The sequence below is a fragment of the Aspergillus chevalieri genome, chromosome 5, assembly GCF_016861735.1.
Source record: "Aspergillus chevalieri M1 DNA, chromosome 5, nearly complete sequence".
Taxonomy (NCBI): domain Eukaryota; kingdom Fungi; phylum Ascomycota; class Eurotiomycetes; order Eurotiales; family Aspergillaceae; genus Aspergillus; species Aspergillus chevalieri.
The window spans coordinates 1,791,433-1,817,574 of NC_057366.1; the positions used below are offsets into that span (position 1 = coordinate 1,791,433).

The 26,142-nt window shown below is 49.1% G+C and overlaps 7 protein-coding genes and 1 non-coding gene across 8 annotated transcripts; 3 read left to right on the plus strand and 5 right to left on the minus strand.

The window, feature by feature from the left end:
• Positions 1–1,039: 1,039 nt before the first annotated feature.
• On the minus strand, positions 1,040–2,045 carry ACHE_50628A (SDR family NAD(P)-dependent oxidoreductase; the record flags this gene model as incomplete). Its single annotated transcript, XM_043280366.1, has 4 exons — positions 1,040–1,233; positions 1,286–1,387; positions 1,465–1,694; positions 1,756–2,045. 4 exons carry the CDS (start codon positions 2,043–2,045, stop codon positions 1,040–1,042), a joined length of 816 nt encoding a protein of 271 aa, XP_043137952.1.
• Positions 2,046–4,553: 2,508 nt separating this feature from the next.
• Positions 4,554–6,678, minus strand: ACHE_50629A (peroxisomal copper amine oxidase; the record flags this gene model as incomplete). The annotated part of the gene is made up of 2 exons (XM_043280367.1): positions 4,554–6,547; positions 6,597–6,678. The coding sequence occupies 2 exons, from the start codon at positions 6,676–6,678 to the stop codon at positions 4,554–4,556; spliced, it is 2,076 nt and encodes a 691-aa protein (XP_043137953.1).
• A 471-nt stretch (positions 6,679–7,149) lies between these two features.
• On the minus strand, positions 7,150–9,158 carry ACHE_50630A (uncharacterized protein; the record flags this gene model as incomplete). The annotated part of the gene is made up of 8 exons (XM_043280368.1): positions 7,150–7,389; positions 7,445–7,549; positions 7,600–8,301; positions 8,364–8,435; positions 8,483–8,774; positions 8,839–8,909; positions 8,961–9,049; positions 9,107–9,158. 8 exons carry the CDS (start codon positions 9,156–9,158, stop codon positions 7,150–7,152), a joined length of 1,623 nt encoding a protein of 540 aa, XP_043137954.1.
• Positions 9,159–9,562: 404 nt separating this feature from the next.
• ACHE_50631S (Zn(II)2Cys6 transcription factor) lies at positions 9,563–11,227 on the plus strand (the record flags this gene model as incomplete). Its single annotated transcript, XM_043280369.1, has 3 exons — positions 9,563–9,641; positions 9,695–10,323; positions 10,376–11,227. The coding sequence occupies 3 exons, from the start codon at positions 9,563–9,565 to the stop codon at positions 11,225–11,227; spliced, it is 1,560 nt and encodes a 519-aa protein (XP_043137955.1).
• Positions 11,228–11,490: 263 nt separating this feature from the next.
• ACHE_50632S (amidohydrolase) lies at positions 11,491–13,107 on the plus strand (the record flags this gene model as incomplete). Its single annotated transcript, XM_043280370.1, has 1 exon — positions 11,491–13,107. One exon carries the CDS (start codon positions 11,491–11,493, stop codon positions 13,105–13,107), a length of 1,617 nt encoding a protein of 538 aa, XP_043137956.1.
• A 1,869-nt stretch (positions 13,108–14,976) lies between these two features.
• ACHE_50633A (uncharacterized protein) lies at positions 14,977–17,904 on the minus strand (the record flags this gene model as incomplete). Its single annotated transcript, XM_043280371.1, has 1 exon — positions 14,977–17,904. The coding sequence occupies one exon, from the start codon at positions 17,902–17,904 to the stop codon at positions 14,977–14,979; it is 2,928 nt and encodes a 975-aa protein (XP_043137957.1).
• Positions 17,905–22,535: 4,631 nt separating this feature from the next.
• ACHE_t50010A lies at positions 22,536–22,647 on the minus strand. Its single transcript has one exon. It is a non-coding gene; the product is annotated as a tRNA-Asn (tRNA).
• A 436-nt stretch (positions 22,648–23,083) lies between these two features.
• On the plus strand, positions 23,084–26,067 carry ACHE_50634S (uncharacterized protein; the record flags this gene model as incomplete). Its single annotated transcript, XM_043280372.1, has 3 exons — positions 23,084–23,643; positions 23,702–25,949; positions 26,023–26,067. 3 exons carry the CDS (start codon positions 23,084–23,086, stop codon positions 26,065–26,067), a joined length of 2,853 nt encoding a protein of 950 aa, XP_043137958.1.
• Positions 26,068–26,142: the final 75 nt, after the last annotated feature.

The window sequence follows — 26,142 nt, forward strand, 5'->3', positions numbered from 1 at the left end:
CTGCGCTAACGGTACCAAGATGAAAGGCACTTGATACCTTTCTAATACGAGGGGGAACGTATGAGCTGCAGTCTGAATGGCACGTTTCAGTGGTGATGCAGGCACCAGAGAGATAGCTTCGTATGTTGAAACTGATCTTGCAAATCTTGACACTGCTTCTTGCCATGCTCGGTGGGTAAGGGATCTTGGACGTGGTGAAAGTCCTGGAAAGAGTGTTAGCTGATGATGTTCGATGCGGGTGGATGTACTCACGTTGACATCGTGTTCGCCTTGGCCGTGGCGCAGGAGATATAAAATTGGACCGATCTTGCGTCGAAGAGAATCAAAAGTATGGTTTCCTTTTTTTTGGATTGTGAGCTCCGTTGATCGTCTAACGTTAAAATATCGGTTTCCTAGTCTGCTGTCCTTTTATCCCCTTCTACGAGCACAGATTGTGGGCTCAGATGTATTTTAAAGATTTACAGACAAAGATCCGAGGACCATCATGCTAGGGCTCGGGTATTAATCCTTCCATGGCCTCGTGGGGAGATTAACTCTGAATACGAAGGAAATGTTCCCGAGACCCACTTTCCCATAAGCGATAAGTACCTGGATCATGATGGGTGATTTCCAATCCAACAGCGTGATTATCTCGTAATACCTAAGTTCGCATTCTGTACTACTTCTCATAAATATCCGTGTGGACATACATAGTTGCACATTGGTTACTATGCCAATGACAAGGAGCTGAGCGGGAACTATTCATTGAATGTGCCTTTCAATGGATCCCCTATGTGGAAGACTAGCCGAGTGATCTATACACTGCATACAGATGTCTATGCATACGGTTTGGATGTTTTTTCTCTCAAATTGCTCGAAATCAACTGGGTTACGGGTCTCGCCATCACGGTGTACCCTAAGACATTCGATAGATAACATTAACACCTGACATAATCATACGGAGTAGTTATACGTATTTGAAATCTACAATATTGACTAACTAATTTGAATCCTGCAAAGCACAAAGGTGACCTGCAAAGCCCTTCGAGGCCCAAACGGTTTACCGAGCAGTATATCCACCGTCCACAGGGAGGAGAATACCAGTGACCCAGTTAGCGTCATCACTAGCTAATACAACAGAGAGCTTAGCAATGTCATCCGGCCAACCAGGTCCGTTGAACGGGTGTCTTTGCTTAAGGTCATTCCAGGGGGTCATATAAGTGGTTGTTTCTTTGAAAATGGCCGTTTGTGTATCTATGCAGATAATCAGCATGAAATGCCAAGGGACTTGGAGACCAAAACATACATCCAGGGCAGATGGCGTTGACATGGATACGATGAGGCGCGTAGTCCAGCGCCACCTGTTTGGTCAGGTTGCTGACAGCACCTTTCGACGCACAGTAAGACGCTATTTCGTGGGAGAAGGCGACTCAAGTCAGTACCACACATGTATGATAAATGAGGGACTTATTTGTTTGTGCTTACGGTTATCAAGACCGGCCACGATACCCATAATGGAAGACATGTTGATAATCCAGCCACGGTCTCCAGAGGAATGCGGAGGCTGTTTCAACATCTGCGCAGTGGCATACTTACAGCCTAGAAAGACTGACTTGACATTGACGCGCATTGTAGTATCCCAGACATCCTCATCTGTCAAGTGGCACACCGCTGGTGTTCTGGCTTCCAGCGCTACGCCGGCATTGTTGACTAAACTGCCATCCGCGAAAGTCAATGGAACTGTATGAATTGGCCCGCTCAACCAGTTAGACTTACATGTCTAGTCGACCAAATCTGTCCACTGCAGCTTGAACTAGGCGTTCCATTTGACCCGCATCACCAACGTCGGTTTGGACAAAAATGGCATGACCTCCATCTCGAGTGATCAGATCGTGCGTTGCGGTGTCCAACTCTTCGGGGGCTTGAGAGCGTGCTGTAACAGAGAGATCTGCACAAACCACCTTGGCCCCTTCGCGAGCATATCGCAGCGAGATTGCCCTCCCGAGTCCAGAGGATGCGCCAGTGACAATGGCAACTTTATCCTGGAGGCGTAATGCAGAAGACATGGGAGCGTTGAGTGAGTTTAAGCTATTCGATGAGAAAGACAGGACCGTGGTTGAGCCAAAGGCAACTGAAAACTGAATTGGCCTCCATTATATACTTTTTTCGAGATTCCAAACCCCTCAGAAGGGTACGGCCGAGAATTCGAGCAATGCGGGGAGTACATGTATCACATTAAGTCAGACTGCTCGGGTCAGTTACCTTTCACGAGAACAGGAAAATTGAATGAACCCGAGAGTGGTCTCTCGGGTATGCTGCAAGTTGTAAGCTCGGGTATATTGCTCTTTTTGGGAAAGCCGCCATGCAAAGTGTTGTATATGCGAATATCAACATGAGTGCATCGCATGGACAACTTATATAAGTATCAGAACGGTTCATTGTAGCGAAGTCCAAGTCCAATTGCTGTCGGCTTATCCGAAATTTTAATAACGAAAACGGAAATGATCGAGAAGACGTCTGATATTGGAGGCACATTTGTGAACTCCTGTAAGTATCATTCATTTCTTTCACGCATAAAGACTCAGCGAGATATGGACTTGATAACCGATCTGTTTTAGGGCCTATTATCTCATCCCTACTCATACTTTTCAAGTGGAGGAAGTGATGGTTTGATGTTTAATGTATGAAGTTCGAAATACCCCCCCCAAGACTCACCGCATAGAGATTGCAGGTAGAAAAAAGACAAGAGATACTAACGAATTATATAAGATGAATTAGCCTGCCCTAACGTCAAAAAGAGATCACACTACCTTATACAAAACAACAGCACATGGCCAATTTTGGAAAGTTTGCGGCGATTCCACGTGATAATGTGGGAACGTCTGTCAAGAATTTTTGAGATTGAAGGCCTCTCATCAATGAGTTGTTTGGTGGTGATTGCTCTCATCTGGTGCCTGTTGAATGAAAATCTATTTATAGAGTTGGCTCTAACTGAATGCCAAAACTTCGGGAATGCGCTCCTACTCCCGCTGGTATGTGCTGAGAAACTTTATCGATACATAATGGCTCATACATTGTTGCAGATTGACTTGCAAGGGTCGAGAGCTTAAATGTGATGAGGCAAAACCAAACTGTGGTAATTGCATGAAGGCTTCTCGGGATTGTACTTATGGGGGTCAATCTCTATTCCGTAGCCAAACACTAAGGCACAAACTAACAAGAGTCAGCTGGCGATATAAACAACAGCCCCCTGTGTTCAACGAGGATCACATCTGGGTTAAGGTCCCAAACAAGCGTAAGTGTCAGAATCTGAGTGCATTCCATTCTGCTCACGTCAGACAAGTTACTTTTGTCCAGGTTGAAGATGCTTGGGCACCTGATAATGAAACCATTACAGACGCAGAAGAAGGTGATTCGGATAGAGGAACAGATGCTGGTGTGGAAAATACCGACTCTGGCCGTCATAAAATGTCGGACTATGGTTCTGTTCAATCTCACTCTCTTCAATATGCGCCAGCTTTAGATGCACCCCAGGAGTATGTGCTCTTTCTGCGAAACATCTAAGACATCTATATCAGACTTCTGCACCTCTACACAACGACTTCGGTCTCCCTATGGCAGACAAGGAGACATGGCAATATCAATCAGCAAATCATTACGACCAAGCACTTGGCCGTTTGGAGACAGCCATCAACCTGGAAGCATACGTCAAAAACCCCTCCGATAAGGAGAAGATGCTCGTCGCTGTTGCGATACTCTGCACCTTCGAATTAATGGATGCTCCTGGCAGTGCTTGGAGAGCTCGTTTGGGCGCTTTACCCCTCTTTAATGATAATGCTACTTCCATGTCAGCTCAATCGACCATCATAATTCCTAGGACAGCTATAAAGGGGCCAATATTCTGGAGCCTTGCAAGACAGGACTTGTTGTGTGCCTGTAAGCTCCTGGACACTTTGCTGATCTAATCATGCGCGGTGGTTAGTTAACCATCACAGTCATAAGCGAGACTCAGGCACGACTGAATTTGAAGAACTTGCGTTTTTTTGCAGAATGCGGGCCTAGCCGCCGATGTGCACGGAGCTCTCCTATCGTGCAGCCACCTCAGCATGGCGGATATCCAGAGTTCTTCTGGTGTTGAAGAAGATATGAAAAGTAATGAGCTCACGTGGATACTCGTTAAAATTGCAAACCACCTGACAGCTGGAGACGCTCTGGCTCCTGAGGACTTTGCATTGTCACCTGGCCAGCGGCTTTCAATCGGGATGAACCAAGAATATCTTCTACATCAATGGAATATGTTGATGGTTGAGAACGTGATCCAGTTGTATTGCCTCTCCAAAGCCGCCTTCGAGAGCTGGATAAATTTGATTGAGCACAATTGCACAGACCATTCAGAGCAGTGGCATGGTGGCTGAGATCATACGTGGTTCTAGAACTCCCTAGTTGTAACGACAGGACATATAGATCCGCATAGACGAAACTGATTTATGGAATTTTGTAGAGAGAAGATATCATGTACAGGTCCCTTATAGCTGAATTACCATGCCGGTACAACACAAGGATAAAAACAAAACCTACAGCTTCGCATTCTGCAGCCTCCGACCAGCATCAACAACTTTCTCAAACGCATCCCTCGAAGAAACATCTTTCACAACATCCGAAGCCGGCACCCAAAGCGCTGGGTTCTTCTGCCAGAAATTCGCGGCCCTCAACATGACACCCACAGGCTCCGCAGGCATGATCGGGAAATCCTCCGTTCGCGGGAAATGCGTCAGTCCAAACTGTACATAGCAAACGATGTCCGTGTTCTCAATTCCCTCATCCCGGTTCATCCAATCAACAACCGTCTCATTATCCGGGTGTCCTTCTTCCCCAGTCGATTGGCACACGTATCGTCCCGCGGGGAAGAGCTCGTAGTCACGGTAAGGCAGGACCCAAAGAGATTTGCGCGCGAAGGCTGCGCGGTTGTAGACGGTGCTCCCTGGTTTTGCGAGCAGAGGTGGGCAATTATTATTGAGAATCTTGTAAGAGACGGGCTTCTTGGAGACGGGGTTGAGGCGGTTAGGGTTGGCAATGTCCCAGGTGCGACTGGTTTCGTGGCAGTAGTTTGTCGCCCCTTCTTTAGCTGTGCGGAGAGGAGTCTTTTTCGCGTAGAAGCCGTTACCGTATGGGTTGGCTTCTGAACCAACAGGTTCTTCTGATGGTACTGCGTCGCTTTGCACAACCGTGTTTGTTGGGCCGTCAATTTCGGGATCCACGCGGAGGGAAAAGATGTGTTGATGGTTTTGGGCGTCGATACCACGGGCTACTTCTGTTCCGTAGGGGGCGGCTTGCTCGCTGGGATGTAGAGGGTAGGTGTTGAGCATTCCGGTTAGCTTAATCTCGAGCTTGTATGTGCCATCCAGGGTGAAGGTGTGGTAGAAGGCGTATTCGTAGTTGGCGGCCGTGATGATCTGGGAGATGACCAGTTTTCGGTCCCGGGCTGAGATAACATTTCCGTCGCGGAAGTCAGTGTGCTTGTATAGAAGGCCGTTGTCTTCTTCGTGGATGCAGACTGCGTTTTCGATGATCGAGGCTTCGCCGGTGGCAGTTGGAAGAACGGCGTCGAGGTAGTGGATAGCGCCTTTGCAGTCACAGCCCAGTTTAAGCGAGTTGGTCATCAGTCCGCTGCCGTATTCTCCAACATCAAAGGCATGTTTTTTGTGGTGAGGCGGCTTAGGGCATCCGTACGGCACCACCATTTCCACGACGCTAATCCGGTTGAACAACATACGCTCCCGCTCCTCATAGGGATCATGGGCACGGATGTCCGATAAGACGAGCCCTTCGCGGTAGTTGAACCCAATATGCATCTTGAAACCAGCCCATTCAAGCTCATTCCCGTTCATTCGGAAAGAAACCCCTTGCGGCTGCGTGATATCAATCGGCTTGAGTCGTTCAGGGCGATAAGAATCCCCAATGAACTGGGGCAGATAGTTATGCTCGTCACGAGGCACAGCTGTACGCTCTCCATTAACCCGCCGAACATCCACGCTGAGAATCTCCTGCGCCTCTGTATCTGTCACAACAGTAAAGTCCAGCGGATGCGCATATTGGTTGTCGTATCTCGAGCTCCGGTAATATGGAAGCGCCTGCTGCAGTCGTCGCTCAAAGCCCCATCTCTCGTCAATTCCGATTGCCCACGCATCGAAGTACACCTTAGACATATCGGTGATTCCAATCTCCCGACAGACTTCAATAACGCGCGGGTCGTTCCGGGCGATCTGCTCCGTGACATCCAAGTCATCGAGCGTCAAGGTGGGCATGACATTGACGAGATTTTCCCAGGATTCGACCTGGTGGGAGGTCAAGTTGACCACGACTTCTGAGACCTGGGGCGAATGCTTTCCTTGGATGACAATCGCAAATGCGCGTCGATCGGGACGCGGGCCAGCGTGGGAACGGAATGCTGTGTATTCGGCTTTGATAGGCTCATGGAGTGTGATGCAATTGAATTTGAGACGGTCTGAGGCGGCATGCTGCCGGGTAAGATTGGCTACCAGGTGAATCTCTTCAATAGATAAGGGATCTAATCGTTTGATTAGTCTGACTTCATATGTCAAAAGGAAATAACCAACCTAGTGGATGGGAGGGAGTGGACAATGAGGGCTGGGGAGCACAACATCCACCGGCCGGAGTATCGCGAGAGATGGAAGTCATATTAGTCGTTTTGTAAAGTTAACAATGCTTACCTTGGTGATTGCATGCTATGGCAAGTTCATGTGGTTGTATTTATATCATCTGAAGTTGAAGCATTCGGGTGTACATACTTTATCGGGAAATAGGGTCTTCTGTTTGGATACTGCGGGATGTCGCCGAAGGAAAGCGAGTCAAATTCATCTTTTGCCTCTTAAGAAGATTAAGGCTGATATTGTCAAAGAATAGCATTCATCGTTGATCCTTTATGTGGACGGTGATGGCCAATGGCGTCACTTTGCGCTGTTATCTTATCACGGATCCAGATCCCAAGGCGATGGTGATGCATCCCGTTATCGCCTAGAGTTTCTCTATACAGAAATGGAATTGAACAATTTGTTTCAAATATCAAGTTTGCATTCAAAATGATATCGGTATATGAACTTGCACAACATCATAGTATATCACACTGCTCACTTCCATATATATATATGCCTAAGACTCGAGACTCCCCGCAGCAATCCCATTATAGAAACCAGCAGTGTAGCATCTTGCCTTCCTCCCCCAAATCACCATCGGAATAGTCAATAGCAAGATCCCGAGTGAAATACATCCCACCGATATAAACATATTTTGCAATCCAAGTCCATTCAACCAGGGGTCGATGGCAAACGTAGTAGCGGTGGAGATGCCATTCCGCACGACAGTTATAATGATGAGTCCTTCGGCGATTATCTGGTCATGATACATTAACTTTTCTCCAGAGACAAGAGGGTAAAGATGTGCATACCTCACGGTAACTATCTGCAAAGTAACTTAGGCTTATCGCGGGGACAGCACCGATTCCAAATCCGGCGAGTCCTGATCCTATTAGGGGTACAATCCATGGTTGTGACTGGGCTATCAGTTATCTGGGGTCGAGTGCCATAGGAAATAAGGGCTCACCTTGGAAATACTAATTCCATACAGAAATAGCCCCAACGGCGTAAGCAGCATCGGCACAATGAGCATATGCAGCCGTGTCTCAGGATGATAAATGCCCTCTCGCCGCCTAGCTATGAAGACAACATAAAGATCATTCAGCGGTCCCCCATAAGCCGAGCCAGCCATTGCACCTATAAAAGGCGCAACGTTTATATTCCCCACGCCAATGGAAGAGAAGTTATAAGGCGGTTGTGTGAACAGGATCGGTTGTGTCGTGGCGAGGACGGCCACCCAGCAGAGGATGAAGGAGTACTCAATTGCTGTAAATGACACCGCTGGAATGCGGAAGAAGAGAATAAACGGCCGCCACATGTGTTTCCAGTAAGAGTGAACGCTAAAGTCCGAGAAGCTGCCGAAGATTGTCATGCGTTGGATATATGTTTTTCGGGTGGGTGTTGTCTGCTCGGACGGGATTGGGATTTGCTGCTGGGCATCAGGGCAAAGTGTTACAGTATCAATTTTCTTCTCTGTGTCTTCGAGAACAGCTGCTGGAATCGAGGGCTCCTCGCCAATGAAGCAGTCGGACTTGCGATACTGTGTCTCCCCATAGGCGAATAAAAACAGCATAAGGATGACAGAGTTGAGAATCGCGCACCACCACCATACCCATCGCCAGCCTTGATTCATTACAATATAACCTGCCGGGATCATACTAAGGTACGTCTGTAAATATCAAGTTAGCTCAGATAAAAAGGGAAAAAAGGAAAAGGAATAAAGTGGCATACGCCAATGACAACCATCGTAGTATAGATACCCGTCATCGTTGCACGTTGATGGACGAAAAAGAGATCTGATATCTGCCCCAAGTCAGCAGCCGGAATTTGTTTCGCGTAGGAGAACCAACCGATATCTGAATGATGGTATCATTAATTGACCCCGCTAGCCCGGCCAAAACCTGAAGCACAATATATTGAGCCTTTGTCTTAAATATGGCTTGTCCGACGTTGACCAGCACCATTGTTAGCGTCGCGCATAGATAAACCGGCTTGCGTCCAAAGACCAAAGCCGCCGGAGCAAAGAGGACGCAGCCGACCGCGAGTCCAGCCAAGGCGGCTGCGTAGCTGGCATTGAGAAAGTCAGGTTCGAAACCAAGCTCAGATCCCATGGCGTTCCATGTTACTGTGCCGATGTCAAGTCTGTTTATAGCTTTAGTTTTGAATCCTCGTTGGATTTAAATGACACGCGGTGAGCGAGACGTACGTTGCAAAGACCATTAGGGTAAACAGACAGGCGACGGAGAAGTTGACTGCCTTCTCATGTATGGGCCAATTCTACCAGGGCTGTCAGCAAGTTCCCAGGCACAACGGTTGTACAATGCTTACCAATGGTTCATTGGGGTCATTCGATGGTTGCGGGTAGAGGAAGACCCGTCTATTGACATCACTGTCAGAGCCGGAGATATCAGAGTGCCCTGAGCATGAAGAATTAGCAAAGTAGTTGATACCGGTAGTTATTGGTGGATGAATACCATTTCCCAAGTATACAGTACCCGGAGGCAACTCCCAACTGCTGTCTGCCATTGCTTTGCAACTTGAATACTTGTGATAACAGTATCGATCCCATGGTAATTGGGGATGTACGAATATAAATGAGCCATGAATGCGCCATTACGCTGTGCGTGGCCCTGCTGGTGTATGGTAGAGATAACCGATACGGACATATCGGTAGATACCACCCTCTGGTCCTCCTTCCCCAGATGGAGAGTATAGTGCTTATCAGCACAGCAATACTAGGCCCCAAAGAAAACGAATGATAGTTACGTTTTCCTCAACTCCTCTAGGGCATAGTTTGTTATGGAGTGTGATGTATAATCCACCGCGCAAATTGACGCCATTGGTCAGAGATTAGATATCGGAACATTAGCAACAATGCGGAGACGGCCATGACACTCACCTCCGCAAGACACCTTCGAATCAATTCAAGGATGGATAACCAAAAAAAGAATTACCGTCGGCCACGCAGGCGACCAGCGCATTTGCGCACCAAGACTGGATGTTTGACTTGTATGCTCCCCAGACTCGCGCTATCCCCGTATGCACGTGCTAACGGTTGAAAGGCAGAAAACGGAAGAAGAAATGTGACGAGACACCGGTAATCTGCAAGAACTGCTCTCGGGGAAATCACACATGTGCATGGTCATCCAAGCCCAGCGGTGGTGGGACTAGCAGACTGAGTCATGTCTCGAGTTCGACAGAGGTGTCGAACCGAGGAGATCCGGAAGAATTGTCCTTGTCACCTACTATCGAATTTACATCGCATATCGAGTCCAATGACAATGTCAGTCATGGGCAGACAAACATTGACATGGCTAATCCATGCATCTACACACCAAGTCCATTCGCTCCATATTCGCCCATCATATCCAGCGAAAGCATCCCCTTATTCGAATTCCTGAGAACGGCATTCTTACCCACTCTCATACACCCAATGTCCCACCCGACCACTATCGAATTCGTAAAACAAGAGAAGCTACAGTCGGCCTTCGGCACCCCATTCCTCATGCATGCTCTCCTGGCATGCTGCGGAGCGGAATTCCCGGCAGATGATATGCGCTATCGCAGGATTGCGGAGGCACATTACGCGAAAGCCATTGGTGGGTTGAGAGCGTATTTGGACAGTGTCACTGATTCAACGGTGAGACTGATTGTGCTTTTGATGGGTGTCATTGTGCTTTGTATATACGAGGTAAGCGTTATGTCGACGATTTCTGTTGAGACCAATGGCTGATATTGCCTAGCGATCAAGACCCCGTTTCTCCAGAGGCGTTGATATCCATCTGCTCGGAGCGGCCCAGTTGATCCAGCTGCACCTCAAGCAAGAAAGGCCAGGCACACTCTCGAAGTCAGACGCAACCATGCTCCATCTCATGCTCGAGGCGTTCATATTCCACGCTACCACCAGTATCCCATTCCAGCAGCCCCTGGTGCAGTCAAAAGCGATAGATTCTGCCTTTCCGCTAGCTGAACGCGCGTTGGAGGAGTCGTCACACTGTTCTGAAACATGTCTCCATGCTTCTTCGGTCATCGGAGTTCCACCGAAGTTGTTTGGATATATTCGCGAAATAGTCCTAATGCACCAGCGACATTCAGTTGAGGGGGTTGATATCGTGCGATGCTATGAACTGGAATGCATCCTCGATTACTGGGATGGGTACCTAACAATTCCGTTCCCTCGTTCTCCGTCATGTTCTGCGACAAGACCCAAACCCCTTTCACTGGGTCCCAAACTCTACATTATAGCATCGAGGATTCTCTTAAGATACTTGATCAATTTTTCATTCAGTCCGACCATTATAGCCATACACGCAGATACACACATCCCATCCTTGGTCTCCGAAGGGGTCTTCCTCATCACCCAACTGCAACCGTCTATAGATTACTATGCCGAGTATTACTGCTGGCCGATTCTGGTAGTGGGAATATCGACTGTTGATCAGTTAGACCGGGAGTGCCTATTATCACAGGTCATGGCATTTTGGAAAGCAACCAGAAATGGGACAATGAGGCGGCTGGTGGATATATTGACGAGGTATTGGCGAGATGGAAACATGGATGTGGACATTGCTGGGATGCAAAATTGCCTAAATTGAAACTATGGTACATGGAAAGCGTGTATAAATGTATTGAATTAAATATTTCCTTCATAGATACGAACTATCAATTCTACTGACGAATAGCGTCATTTTCCGCGGTGATCCAGTTTTCTATGCAGTGGCATCTCTCGGCTAACGGAACCATATCCTACTTTCTCTACTATTCTCGTAAATATAAAATCGTATATTCCCCCATACTAATGCAATTATGATTCAATTCAGTCTAATCACTGGATTAAGCGTACTATCTGGCAGACAACATGACCACGACAATCTTCAGAAATGCCCGCATCTTCAATGGCAGCGGCAACGCCTTCCAACAAACCATGATGATCCTTGGCCACCAAATACTCTACGTCGGCCCAGAAGGTGACCCCGCCGTCCTCCGCGCCAAATCATCCGGCGCTCGCGAAGTCGACCTCGGCAACCGCATCGTCGTCCCTGGCTTCATCGACAGTCACGTGCATATTCTCGACTTTGCTCTGTCGCAGCGTCGATTGAATCTTCTATCTTGCAAATCGCTTGAGGACATTCGCGAGACTATCAAAGCGTATGCGCAAGAGCATCCGGTCTTGCAGAGGATTGTTTGTAAGAGTTGGGTGCAGTCGAGCACAGGGGGTGTCGCTCTTGCAGGCATGCTGGATGATCTGGATGAAAGACCGATATATATCCAGGCGAACGATCTCCATTCCATATGGTGCAACACCGCTGCGTTACATGAGTTAGGTGCGGAGAACATGTCTGATCCGCCGGGAGGCATGATCCACCGCGATGAGAACGGGAAGCCGTCAGGTTTACTCAGTGAATCTGCACATTTGAGTGTTGCGCTTCCATTCTTGACGAGCGTGGTCTCTATTGAGGAGAAGCTTGCTGCATTGGAAGATGCAGTCAAAGCCTATACCACTGCAGGCTACACAGGGATGGTAGATATGGCAATGAACGAGGAAGATTGGGAAGTCTTGAAGCTCTTCCGACAACGACATGCGGGTCAATTACCGTTCCATATTGCGGCGCATTGGCTCGTTCCGTACTCGGAGGACATGGATATTGTGTTTGGACATGTTGATCGTGCCATCGAGCTCCATCGGGAGTTCCATCCGTCGACGTCACCCACATTCTGCATCGTAGGTATCAAATTGATAGCCGATGGAGTGGTAGACGGCTGCACCGCAGCACTAAGCCAGCCATACACAAACACTACGGACCCTGTTGCTCCCATCTGGCCCACACCAGCACTCCAAGTGGTGACTCAGAAAGCCACTGCAGCCGGCCTCCAATGCGCCGTCCACGCAATTGGGGATGCCGCTGTAAAGGAAGCAATCGACGCTCTATCAGCATCATCACAAGCCCAGCCCAACAGATCCCCACGCCACCGCATCGAACATCTTGAACTTACTTCCCCCGAAGATGCAAAGCGACTTGGTCAACTCGGCATCACTGCCTCCGTGCAACCAGTTCACTCAGACCCAGCCCTGTTCCGCGCCTGGCCGAGTCTGATTGGCCAGAATCGCTGCGGACGGGCGTTTGCGTATAAGGAGTTCTTGGAAGGAGGTGCGAACATGGCATTGGGGACAGACGCGCCCACAGCTGCACACTTGGCACTGCCGAATCTATATAATGCTACGACGCGGAAGTCCGCTATTGAGCCTGAGTGTGAGGAGACGGTGAATGAGCATTTTGGGCTTGAGTTGGCAAAGGCTGTCGAGGCTGCTACAGCCGGGGCAGCGTATTCACGGTTTGCGGAGAGGTGGACGGGTAGCTTGAGGGAGGGATTGAATGCTGACTTCGTAGTTTTGGATATGGATTGGAGGGCTGAGGGCTTGCTTAAGGCGAAGGTGGCGCAGACGTGGTACAGAGGGGTTTGTCGATCAGTTTAAGGAGCTAGGACCGAATAAAGTCAAAGTATTGAACAAATCAAGGGTATCTATGAACATTGTGGGATGCTTTTTTATATATGTCTGGGACGATACAATAATGCAACTGTTGCAGCACATGGTACTGAACCCTATGTTTAGCTCACTTTGCGACCATGTTGCATGATCTTATAGATCTTGGTAACACGGTCACTTAGCCTGCCGTGTAGACTGTCGCACTTTCCAAAGTTGCTGTCCTCAAATCTCTTCTTCCAAAACGCAACAAGATCGCCGCAGATCTATACTCTCCAAAATGCAGCAAAATGGAAAGAAATTCGATGTCCCTACGGGAAGCTTGCAACACTTCTGCTCACGGAGAAGGTGTTGAAAGACTTCGACAACCCGATTTGCAAATAACCTTCAAGACGCTCAGCCCTTACTCAAGCTATTACGCTCAGCAAGCCCCCAGCGCTGAGCCAACTGGGTATTGACCGACGAGCCCACATTGAAACTGGCGGATCTGACCTGTCCGACCTCAGGGGGGGTATGTTACCCTAACTTCACGATTTACTCTTCACTCTCTAACGTTCTACAGTACGGAAATATGCCTTCCTTCCAACAAGAACTTTGATAGCAAGACCGAGAGAAAGACTAATGCATACGATAAGAATTTCGAGCAATTGCTCATAAACAATGGATACTTAGCCCATTGGAGCTCGGGTGTAATCCCCAAAGCCCGGATATTGGAAGTAACTGAAAGAGATCCTGGTCAGGGACTCGGTGGAATGAACAGAGCAGGACTATGAAGACTTCGTTGAGAAATCTGACGCAGTCCTCGGCAAAACGAAGATCATCACTGACCTTTTCCCATTGATCCTAGGAGGCGAACCTACACCACACGAGCAGGATGTTCTTTTTACGAACCTAGAGCCTCTCATCCCAGCAATTGGGAACTTAAAATCTCGCCTCTTTGATGGAGCATCTGCAATCAAGTTAAGTTCTTTTAACTACTCATCTGCTCGCACGATATGACAACTTAATCTCTCATACAGTGTCTCGTTCGATTAAGACACCTAACACATCGCTATGCTCTAAGGAAAACGGCAATTTTCCATCAAATGGTTTAGTTACAGATGCGTTGGCGAAGATCCGCAGTGGACCAGTTCGTCGGTGGTGGGTAACCCGAGGCATTTACAGAGTATAGTACGGAGATGGAAGGTCAACTTGTTCGTATTTATATATAATATGATGTTAACATCTAAAAGAAGAGAGAATTCCATATACACCAAATAGCACATGCTCCATCCATGATGGTTGGATGGCCTTTTACGGCGTCCTTAAGGTGGGCTTGATAATCATCGTCGGCCTCGTAGACTACATTCGCTATGAGCCCGACTACATTCCAGCAATGCATGAAAAAGGAAACGATTCGTCGGATGTCTGATATAATTAATAAGCAGGGAGCGAATGCACAAATACACTGTATCGGCTTCATCCACTGCGAAAGGTCTAGACGCGACTGTTCAATCTCGTGCATCATGTCAAGGCGCAGGGTCAGGTACAGATATATATATATTAGGAATTGACGGACTGGGTAAGCTACAGTCAGGCTATCTACAGGTTCATAGACAAGACGCAGCTCGAAGAGCTGCAACAGGATCGGCGTTAGCGCAGATAGATATCTCTGTGCATCACGTGCACAGGTCACGTGCATAGGTCACGGGTTGGCCCTGTGACAGTACTCCCCTCCTCAAGGCCGAGCTCCGTTGAGGCCAGGCCCAGGCTTATGGGGATACCGGCGGTGGTAGTTCGCGATGACTTCCTGAGCGTGTTCCAGATATGCGGCCGGCTCTTCAGTAGGGTCATCATATCCGGTCCATTTGACTGTATACTTCAGACGAGGTCCCCGCGACCTCTCCTTTCCCAGCGGGAATCCAAGATATCCTCAACTTGCCATTCTTCAAGTCCATCCACTTCAACAGGTGGCGGCGGTTCTTGTCTCTGGCCTGGGACAGGGTTTCCAGCAGCAGGGCGGAGCAAGCTAACGTTGAACACAGGATGCATCCTCATACTAGCAGGCAGGTCGAGCTTATAAGCATGCGGGTTAACAATCTCAACAATGCGGAATGGTCCCAGGTTCTTCCAATCTAGCTTCTTCTGTGGGCGCAGGGTCCGGATATTGCGGGAATCTAGCCATACATACTGGCCGACTTGATAGCGACGGGCAGGCTGCCTCTTCCGATTGGCCTGTTCCTCCTGACGGGCCTGGGCGGATGTGATCGCGGTACGAACAAACTCAGTGATTAATTCCATTCGACAGGCAAACTCTTCAGCATCTCTGGCAGGACGGTTGGTAGGCAGAACAGGTTCAAATCCCATTCGTGGGTGAAATCCATAGTTCGCGAAAAATGGGGAAACATGGGTAGACTCAGAGCGAGCAGAGTTAGCAGCAAACTCAGCTAGCGGTAGCCATTCAGACCAGTCATCTTGTAGGTAGGATACATAGGCGCGGAGATATTGTTCCAGAACGGCATTGGTCCTCTCAGTCTGGCCGTCAGTCTCAGGATGGTAGGCAGTTGACAGCAGGTTCGTGATTTGCAGGCGGCGTGTCAGGTGTTTCCAGAACTGGGCAACAAATTGTGGTCCTCGATCTGATACAATAGTTTGCGGCAGGCCATGGAGTTTCCAGACATTGTAGGCATACAGGCGGGCCACTTCTTCGGCATTGCAGGTTCCTTTGCACGGAATGAAGTGTTTCATCTTTGTCAGTCGGTCCACTACAACCAGGATCGCATCGTACCCACGGCTTGGAGGTAGATGTGTGACGAAGTCCATGCTAATATCTTGCCAGGATCTTTCAGGGACAGGCAGAGGGCGCAGGATGCCTTGACGGGCTTCTCTGGATGGCTTGATGCGGCGGCATGTGTGGCAATTCTGGGTCCATTGTTCAACATACTGGTACATTCCAGGCCAGTAGTATTCCCGGGACAGGAGCTCATAAGTTTTGGATCGGCCAGGGTGTCCTATGGCTGGCTTGTCATGGCATTGTCTCAATAGCTCGGCTTTTAGCTCTCCATTATCTGGAACATAAAGACGATTTCGATAGAAGAGGTATTTGCCTCTTCTCTGGCAGTCAGCTAGGGTGATCTGAGGGTGTCGTGTGGCGTCCTTATCTAGGGCTTCCAGAATTGACAGTACTGTTTCATCAACGGAATACGCATTATCCAGCAGATTCTTGATATCTTGTGGTGGCTCTGGCACATCATGATTGGTCTCATCAGCGAATCTGACTCTCCTGGTTTGAGCAGGTATTCTGGGTGGGTTCTCAACAGAGCTTTCAGCAGAATGGTCTCGGGCTCTAGTGGTGGCATTCAGGGTGACAGGTGAATTGTCAGGTGCAGGCTCAAGGTTCTCTTTCTTCAGGACAGTCTGGCTTTGGTGTAGCAGGCGCTCATCCCCCTCTTTAGGGAGATCCTCTGACCTCCTGGTCAGGGCGTCAGGCTTCGCTCCTTGTTTGCCTGGGCGATAAATGATCTTGAAGTTAAATCGGGACAGGAACTCAGACCAGCGGGCTTGTCGGCGGTTCAGGAGCTTAGTTGTCATGAAGTATTCCAGGTTCCGGTGATCAGTGATAACTTTGATGGGAGATGGGGTTCCTTCCAGCTCAGGGCGCCATTCCTCGAAACAGCGGATGATAGCCAGTAGTTCCTTATCATAAATCTCATAATTGCATTCAGTTGCTGAGTGCTTCTTGGAGAAGAAGGCCACAGGGTGCAAGACACCATTGTCGTCATATTGGGACAGGACCCCAGCAGAGACATAGTCAGATGCATCAGTTTCTAGGATGACTTCTTTATTCCAGTCAAACGGTCTGAGAACAGGCGCAGTAGTGAAGGCCTTTTTCAGGGCATTGAAGCTTAGTTCGCAGGTAGTGTCCCATTTAAACTGGATGCCTTTCTTTGTCAGGTTCACTAGGGGCGTAATAATCTTTGAGAAATCTTTGATAAACCTCCGGTAAAAGTTCGCAAAGCCAATGAATGCTTGGACATCAGTCACACAAGTTGGGGTCTCCCAGTCAACAATAGTCTTCACCTTGTCAGGATCCATGCGTAGTCCATCTCGGCCGACAATAATACCCAGGAACTTAGTCTCAGGCACCGCAAATTCACACTTGGACAATTTGGCAAAGAGGCCTGCATCTCGCAATTTCTCAAGAACCAGGCGGACGTGGCGAATGTGCTCCTCACGGGTCTTACTATAAATCAGGATGTCATCCAAATAGGCAGTGCAGAAGACATCCAGGTAGTCTCGCAGGGTGTCATTCATGAATCGCTGGAATGAAGCAGGTGCGCCAGTCAGGCCAAAGGGCATCACAAGGGATTCAAATAGGCCTAGTCGTGTACGGAAGGCAGTCAAGTATTCGAGTCCTTTCTTGATTCTCAGGTTGTTAAAGGCGGAAATTATGTCGATCTTCGTGAAATATTTCATCCCTTTCAGGTTATTCAGGGTCTCCTTGGTCAACGGTAGCGGATAGCGATCTTTCACAGTAATGGCGTTCAGGGCACGATAGTCAACACAGAATCGAAGACCTCCTCCTGGCTTTTTGACAAATAGAACAGGGGATGCAGCAGGTGATGAGCTGGGTCGAATAAATCCTTTCTTCAGGTTTTCCTCAATCCATTCTTTCAGGGCCTTCAATTCTTCCCGGGACATCGGATACAAGGGCCCAAATGGGGGCACTTTCCCCCTCCTGCAGCTTGATGTCGTGGTCGTAGGGGCGGTGGGGCGGCAGGCGCTCAGCCTCCTTGGGTGAGAATACATCAGCAAAGTCTTGGAATTCAGGTGGCAGTTTAGTTGTTGGGTCTTCTTCGTCAGGTGTGGGATTCAGAGCAGCTTCGATATCCTTGACAGTGACGGTAAACATGCGGTAATTCTTCCGCGCATAAGCAGAGCAGGCAGACAGGGATATAGCAGCAATGTCTTGGTGTTCCAGGCCTTCAGGTCGGGCAGGCAGGTGCTTTGGGCGGGTCTTTCGCGGAATATCATGTAAAGCTCGTATTTTTGCAGGTCTTGTGGGTACATTGCAGTGTTCCTGGCAGTACTTGCTGTCAAACAGGACGGTATGTTCAGCGAAACCGATTCGGGGATCGTGGATCTTTAGCCAGGGGAGTCCTAACACAACAGGGTAATGCGCTAGCTGTGTGACCAGAAAACAAGCTCTTTTCTCTTGGTGATCATTGATTCTCATGTGCATCTGGACATAGTGGGTGATTGGCCCACTCTCAGCTTCTTGGCCGTCGAAAGTCTCCAGGCGGATTGGTCTTTTCAGTGGCAGTAACTTGAGGCCGTGGTCTTGGGCCCATTCCTTATCAACAAATCTCTTCCCTTCAGCACCAGTGTCAAGCATGGCGTAGCTCGTCAGTTCCTTCTCATGTCGGGACAGAGTTATAGGCAGAATCATCAGGTTTGAACGGCAGGTTTCTTCTTCGATAGTTAATCCTTGGGTGGCAGCAGCAGATATACGGATGGTGCGCTCATTCAGCGTCTGGTCGCGACTTAGGCCAGACTCATTCCTTTTGCTGATAGATCTGGAGATGGAGAACGGTATCGTTGCAGTGCAGATGTAGGTTCCGGGCTAGTGGGAGACTGGGAACGAGGTGACAGGTAGGCTGGGCGGACTCCCACAGGGCGATTATCAGGGAGTGGACAGCTTCGGACCAAATGGTCTTTGGAACCACAACGGAAGCATTCCCCACGATCTCGACGGGACATTGTGTGGCGGCGGGCAGAAGACAGGTCCATAGCATCAGTGCTGTTTTCAGCAGACTGGGGTGTAGCAGAGTGTTCAGCAGGCCTGACAGGGTGGGTTGTATGGTTGGGTTTCGTAGCCGAGGCATAAGTCCGGGCGACAGATGAAGGGTTATTGTCATAGTGACGGCGGCGGTTTTCCAGGTCTTGCAAGAAGTTGGCAAATTGGTGGTATTCGCGGCTTGGGGGTTCATTATGCATGAGCATTCCTCGGAGTTCTCGATTGATGGCTTGTTCCAGCAAGGTAGGCAAGACATCCTCAGACATTTCTCCCTCTAGAGCGAGGCGCTGGAACTCAGCAAAGAACATGCCAAACTCTTTGTTGGCTTGGCGCAGGCGGAACAGTTCATTACGAGCATTGTTCACACGGTTCGGGTCACCAAAGGCTCGGTCCAAGATTTGTAGGATTTCTTCGTAATCCTCTAACTGGCAGATTCCCCTTTTGATATATGGCAGAACTTGGGCGTACGGAGCTCCTCTCAGGCGATTGGTCACGTAGGTCATGCGGCTTTGCGGGGTTGGATAGCGGTCATGATTGACATTCATCTTCTCATGGATTTGGGAGATAAATCGGCGAAGATCCTTCCGGTCACCTTCAAATCGGTCCGGGTCAGGTAGGCGTTCAGAGAGTCTGGCAGAGCTGGAAGATGGGGGATCAACCGATGCAGGCGTTCCCACCGGAGCAACTGTATGTAATTCAGCAGCAGGTTCAGGAGTTTGGGCAGGTGTATTAACCACAGGAGTTGCTAGGCGTAGCGCTTCATCCTTTTCCTTCAGGGCTTCAAGATATTTCTGCTGTGATTCCTGTAGCTGTTCCTTCTGGTATTCGATGACTCCCTGGCTTCGGGCTCGGGATTTCTCGTATTCGAGGTTCAGGGCAGAAAGTTCTTTCTTCAGGTGATTTGCTTCCAGTTCAGAGGCTTGAAACTTCTGGCTAGCTTTGTTGGCTTGTTCTTGGGCTTGTGTGATGGCTTCCCTGGCTCCTTCGATGTAGTCGTATGCGTCACGGCAATATTCAAACCATTCAGCCTGATGATTTGCAGCATGTTCAGCAAATGCTTCTAAGCTATCTGGCAAGAACGGCGGGCGGGGGACAGCAGACATCTTGACAGGCGGGCACAGGCGTCAACTCCTAGAGGTGGGAGCTGCGTAATGTCAAGGCGCAGGGTCAGGTACAGATATATATATATTAGGAATTGACGGACTGGGTAAGCTACAGTCAGGCTATCTACAGGTTCATAGACAAGACGCAGCTCGAAGAGCTGCAACAGGATCGGCGTTAGCGCAGATAGATATCTCTGTGCATCACGTGCACAGGTCACGTGCATAGGTCACGGGTTGGCCCTGTGACACATCACTTCTATATTTGAATGAGACTGTCCCAGGACATAAGCTCCTTAGATTTTCTTAATTACTCAATCGCTTTGGCAACGGATCCTGTGTCGACAGTGCGGCAGTGGCTTGCAAATATGTCCAGGCTTCTCACTCAATCCTTCTACGTAATGAGACGATTCTTTTCCATGAGAGTCAGAACGTCCGATTGTTGAAGGAGCATGATTTGCTCATTGAGGGGAATTTGATCAGCAATATTGGGCAAGATTTGGTGCTTCCACCCGGTTGTAAGGAGATTGATTGCACATCCAAGATCATCTCACCCAGGTTCATCGATGCGCACCGTCATTTGTGGCAGAGTCAGGTCCGTTTCCCTGTATCAAGTATTGCTCCGGCCTGTGGACAGCATAGCCTTGTTAATCACTTAACGTAAAGCCCAAGGGCGCCACGGCAACAAAGGTTTTATGGAGTATATGGCTTCTGGTTACACGACCTTTCTTTTAGTTCTGGGTTGGAATATTAGCTAACCCTAATCATGGTAATCTCCAATCGTAAAACTACCGGCCAGAAGACATATTCCATTTCATCGCAGTGGAATCCTTCACTTATTCTCAAGTAATCTTGTCTTTTGCATTTTGTTCTTTCTGCTAGCTAAGCGACAATCCCCTAAAGTAAGGTACAAACGCATATCTAATATAGCAATCCGGCAACATGTCTTCGCTATCTAACAGCATCTGCTGAGAAAGTGCAGCCTCTATAAATTCGTGACATGCCCTCGTTATCTTCTCGGATTATTGCTTGTATACCTTTGTAATAAAACATGCCGAGCTTCAGCAGTGGGAGCCTCCATCAACATCGCCGGTGATAGCCCATCCTGGTCAACAGATGTGCGGTTTTGCACCAGCATTAAACAGAAGCTGCGCCATTCCTCATTATTGTTCAAGCGAACTTCAAGTAGAGGGTTTGCACATTTGGTAGGACAGTGAGATCTGGAATAATCCTCCGATGACTTAGTAGCAATTCTGCTATATCCTGATCATTGGCCTGGACTGCGTACTGCAGTGGTGTTTTCTAGCGGGACAGCACGTTTGGATTCAAATTATCTGTGCCAATTAACAGCTGTACCATCTCATATTGTTCATTGAGCACAGCTTTATGTAGAGGAGTCTGTTCATATCCATCCTTTTGGCCAGCATGCGCTCCATGGGCTAGCAGTGCTGCTACAATGCATGTATTGTTCCTTGTACAGCTGTGGATATAGGTGTACTGCTGCCATCTGATCTGTTCGGGTCAATTTTTGGGTGCATGAGGAGAGCTTCAACGGCGGCAGCATGTCCAGCACAGGCCATCAAAAGCGGTGTCCTGCCATCGCGGTCTGGGAAGTTGGGATCCATATTGATACACCTTTCGACAATGATACGCACAACCTCTGTGTGGCCGTCCCTGGCGGCAAGGTACAATGGGTGGACCTGCTCACGCCCCATGTAATAGAAAGAGCATATCCGACGTCTTTTGGAGCAATGTGATCTAGTATTAGGGTGGAAACCTCAGTGAAGCCACCATATGCTGTCTCAACGAGTAGTGAGGTCTGATCACTTACAATGAGTTGTGATGAAGCTGACCTGTGCTCCGCATCAAAAGCTCTGCATGCTGTTGAGAGCAGACCTCGTCTCGCCACCCATTCCAATGCAGATGCAGAACATTTATTTATTTATTTATTTATTTAATCAAGTTTAAGGTCCATACCGAGCCCTAGGGGCTATGACAGACCGCTACCAAGATGGTAGACTTATTCAGTACATTCAGTTTTTCTTAACATCTTTTTTCTTGACCATTCGTAGCTTTTTCCTCGCCCCAATCCGCCTTGTCTGCGCAGGGCATTTGGGCAGTACTTATTTCTTATGCCCCTATAGCGCTACGATAACTGTGGCTATAGGGCCCTAAGAAAGTTCCTAACCCTCCTTGTATTATTGGCTAGTTCACTCTAGCCACCTTCGACGGGTAAAGAACCCATGATTCCTTGTCCATAAGGACCGTACCCTATCCCTAGGGATAAGTAGCTTAGCTGAGGCATGAGCTTACCATCCGCTCCTTTTACATCTGAGCTTGATGTGATTCAAACTGTTAATTGGCCTAGGCCGTTCTTCGTAAGCATCCTTAGGGGTTAGAGGCTGGGAAAAGGTCCTCTAACACCCCACACCGTGTGTGATAGACTAGAGAACGCTCACTTACTTCTTTTTGGGAGCCCCTAGATGCTCCCGGGTGCCGTAGCAAGCCAAATTCCTCGGAAAAGGCCACATGGTGGTATAATGTGCCAGTGGTGAGAATCGAACTCACGACCTCCCAGTGGTAGAACTTTCTCTAGGAAAAGTTCCCAATAATGGGGGCTGCCTCGGGACGCTACCACAACGCCACGCCGCCGGCGATGCAGAACATTCGGCGCTGCGCTCGTAGAGGTAGGGGTTTAGGATGGCATGGAAGAGGTGGTTAGTGCGAGAAAAGGCGTTGATCTCTAGTTCTCTCACGATAGATGGTATCAGGAGTAGTTGATTGGGAAGATTTAGCAGAGACATTGTGATAGTTTCAATCACTGGAGAATGATAGTGATGAAAATGGATCACTCAAGGTGACACTAGGCACAAATAGACGAGTAATAAAACTCCATCGCTTCTACAAAGACCATGAGACAGCATCCAATAGAATACATCAAAGAGAGGGTATCCAAACTATGTATATGTACACTAGCTGTAGACGTGACTGCGGCGATCTCATCACCGCCTACGAACTCCGACAGCTTCAACGTCCTGTCCACCACCTCCATTCAACCTCCAATGCTCCGACCACAGCATCTGTTATAATCATGCGGCTCCAGGCGGCACTTTCCCTGCTCGCCTTGTGCGTTCCTTCAACGCTAGCAATCTACCCTGATGAGGTCAACCACATCGACTTCCACCATGCGCTCCTCGGTCTTCCCTCGTCCCAATCCACCTTCTTCTTTAAGCCTTCCTCCGCCTCCAACGCTTCCCTACTCTACACACTTTCCGAGAAATCGATCCTTGGTGCAGTAAACCCGCGAGATGGTTCATTGGTCTGGAGGCAGAATGTGTCGCGGTCGTTGCTCCCCGACTCCGCTGCCGCGGGAGGTGGCCTCTTGCGTGCCTCGGACGGGATCAACGCTGTGGTTAGTGCGACGGGCGACTACGTTTCGTCATGGAGTGCTCTGGATGGGAAATTAATTTGGGAGAATTGGTTTTCGGATGAGGGGTCTGTGGCGGATTTGGAATTGCTGGAGCTGGAAGATGCCAGCGCGACTGGGACGTTTAGAGATACGATTGCGCTTGTCAATACCGGTGAAGCGGGTGTTGTCAAAAGGATTGATGGTCAGACGGGAGATGTCAAGTGGGAATACAAGGATGACAGGTTGGTTCATTATCGGGGGGTTTATGGTTTCTGGCTAATTGGTGTTGTACGCATCTAGTGGTGACGTTCCCTTTCAAGTCTCGTCCTCGCCTACCGAAGTGTTCTACATTTCTCTGCAGTCGGCTTTGCTCAAGGGATACAAGATCAAGGCTACATCATTGGACTCTATTACCGGTAAACAGACTTATCAGCAGACTTTAAATTCGGAGAACGAGGTGACCGGACCCGACTCGATTGTTTTCGTGGGCGCCAACACCGCCGCACCTATAAGTGTCTGGACAGATAAGGCCCGAAAGGTGTTGAAGGTCAACGTTATTGGCACGAAGCAAGTTTCGACCATCAACATCGATAACAACGGCGAGGAAATCAAGTCGATAAAGGTGCACGCTCCGAAGAATCTCAATTCGTTGCCGCATTTCTTGGTCGGTTATGAGACGGAATCCAGCTCCTGGGCGGAGGTGTACCACACTGATATGAAGCTGGGAACCGTGACCAAGGCTTATGACTTGCCTCGGGTGCACGAACGGTCCGTATTTGCGACTAGCAACAGGGACGCAAACGTGTACTTCACTCGTATTACCGAGTCGGAGACTACCGTCGTCTCGTCTGCTTCTCACGGAGTTCTGGGTAGATGGGCTCTCAAGAACCCTTCAACAGAGCAGGCTTTGCATGCTGTTTCGGAAGTTGTCGACAAGGGTGACACCGTTGCCGTGCGATCCGTTGCTCTTCTGGCTTCTGGTGACTGGCAGTTGATCCGAAATGGTCAGACTGAGTGGACCAGACATGAGGGTCTGACCGGTGCGTCGGCGGTCGCATGGGCCGAGACTGATGAGCAGGAGGAACTAGTCCATCAGCTTGAGGTTGAAGGTCATGAGAGCTTGTACGGTGCTTACGTTCACCGCGTCAAGCGTCACATCAAGGATCTGGAATACCTTCCGGAGTGGTTGAAAGAATTACCCAAGCGTATCCTGACCAGCATCTTGACTGATGAAGTGTCCAACCTAGATAGCTTTGGGATTTCGAAGCCGGTTATCATTGCTACGGAGAATGGTCGTGTGTTCGCCCTTGACAGTGGAAACCACGGTGCTGTCTCTTGGAGCGTGAAGGCAGTGGAGACGGATGCTTGGAACGTCAAGGCGATCATCACGCAGCCAGGTATTGCTACTGTCTATGCGGGTGACGGGAGCTCTGTTACGCTAAAGGTTTCCTCTGGAGAGATCGTTGGACGTACTGCTCCATCTAGCAAGGTCCACTCCATCGCTGTTATCAACAACGCAACCCCGGTCCCCGTCAGCATCAAAGAAGACGGTGCGCCAGTCGAGACAATCGACGGATCTGGATTCCTTGTCACCCGCAGCGCCGACGGAAAAGTCCTCGGATGGATTTCCAAAGATAACAAGATCCCGGTTTGGGAATTTATCCCTCCGCAAGGTCAAAAGATTATCCGCGCTACCTCTCGCCCAGCCCACGACCCGGTGGCCTCCATTGGAAAGGTCCTAGGTGATCGGTCCGTACTATACAAGTACCTCAATCCGAATCTGGCCCTTATCACCGCTGTCGGCGAGAACTCCGCTAGCTTCTACCTCCTAGACGCCATCTCCGGCACCGTCCTACACTCCAGCACCCAAGATAACGTGGACACGACCCAACCCATCGCCTCAACCATCTCAGAGAACTGGTTCGCCTACTCTTTCTTCGGCGACACTGCCGACCAGTCCGACGCAAAGGGCTACCAACTGGTAATCTCAGAGCTCTACGAATCCTTCATCCCCAATGATCGCGGCCCCCTCAACTCCGCAACCAACTACTCGACCTTGCACGATATTGATGCACCCGCTCCTCCACACGTCGTCTCCCAATCCTTCATAATCCCCGAACCCATCTCGCACATGGCCGTCACCCAAACACGTCAGGGCATCACAACCCGCCAACTCCTCTGCACCCTCCCCTCCTCGAACTCGATCGTCGGTATCCCGAGACAAATACTCGACCCTCGCCGCCCTGTCAACCGCGACCCTAGCTCCACAGAAGTCGAAGAGGGATTGTTCAAATACAACCCTGTCCTCGAGTTCGATGGACGCTGGTTCCTCACGCACTCGCGAGATGTCGCTGGTATCAACAATGTACTTGTTAGGGATACATTGCTGGAGAGCACAGGTTTAGTCATTGCTTTTGGTGGAGATGTGTATGGAACGCGAGTTATGCCCAGCCAGGCATTCGATGTGCTGGGCAAAGGATTCTCGAAGATACAGTTGGTGTTGACTGTTGTGGCGTTGGGGATCGGTGTTACTGTTCTTGCGCCTATTGTAAGACCCCTTTTACCCATCCTTGACTCTACGCCTAGGTCAATCAATGTATTGATGCTAATTCTCGTTACAGGTGCGGAAAAAGCAGATCAATACGATTTGGAAGGCTGGTTCTTAGGCGTTGATGTACAAGTGCTTTATGCTTTCTAATATATTTCTGGAACGTATGATGTTGATGTTGGACTAAATAGCT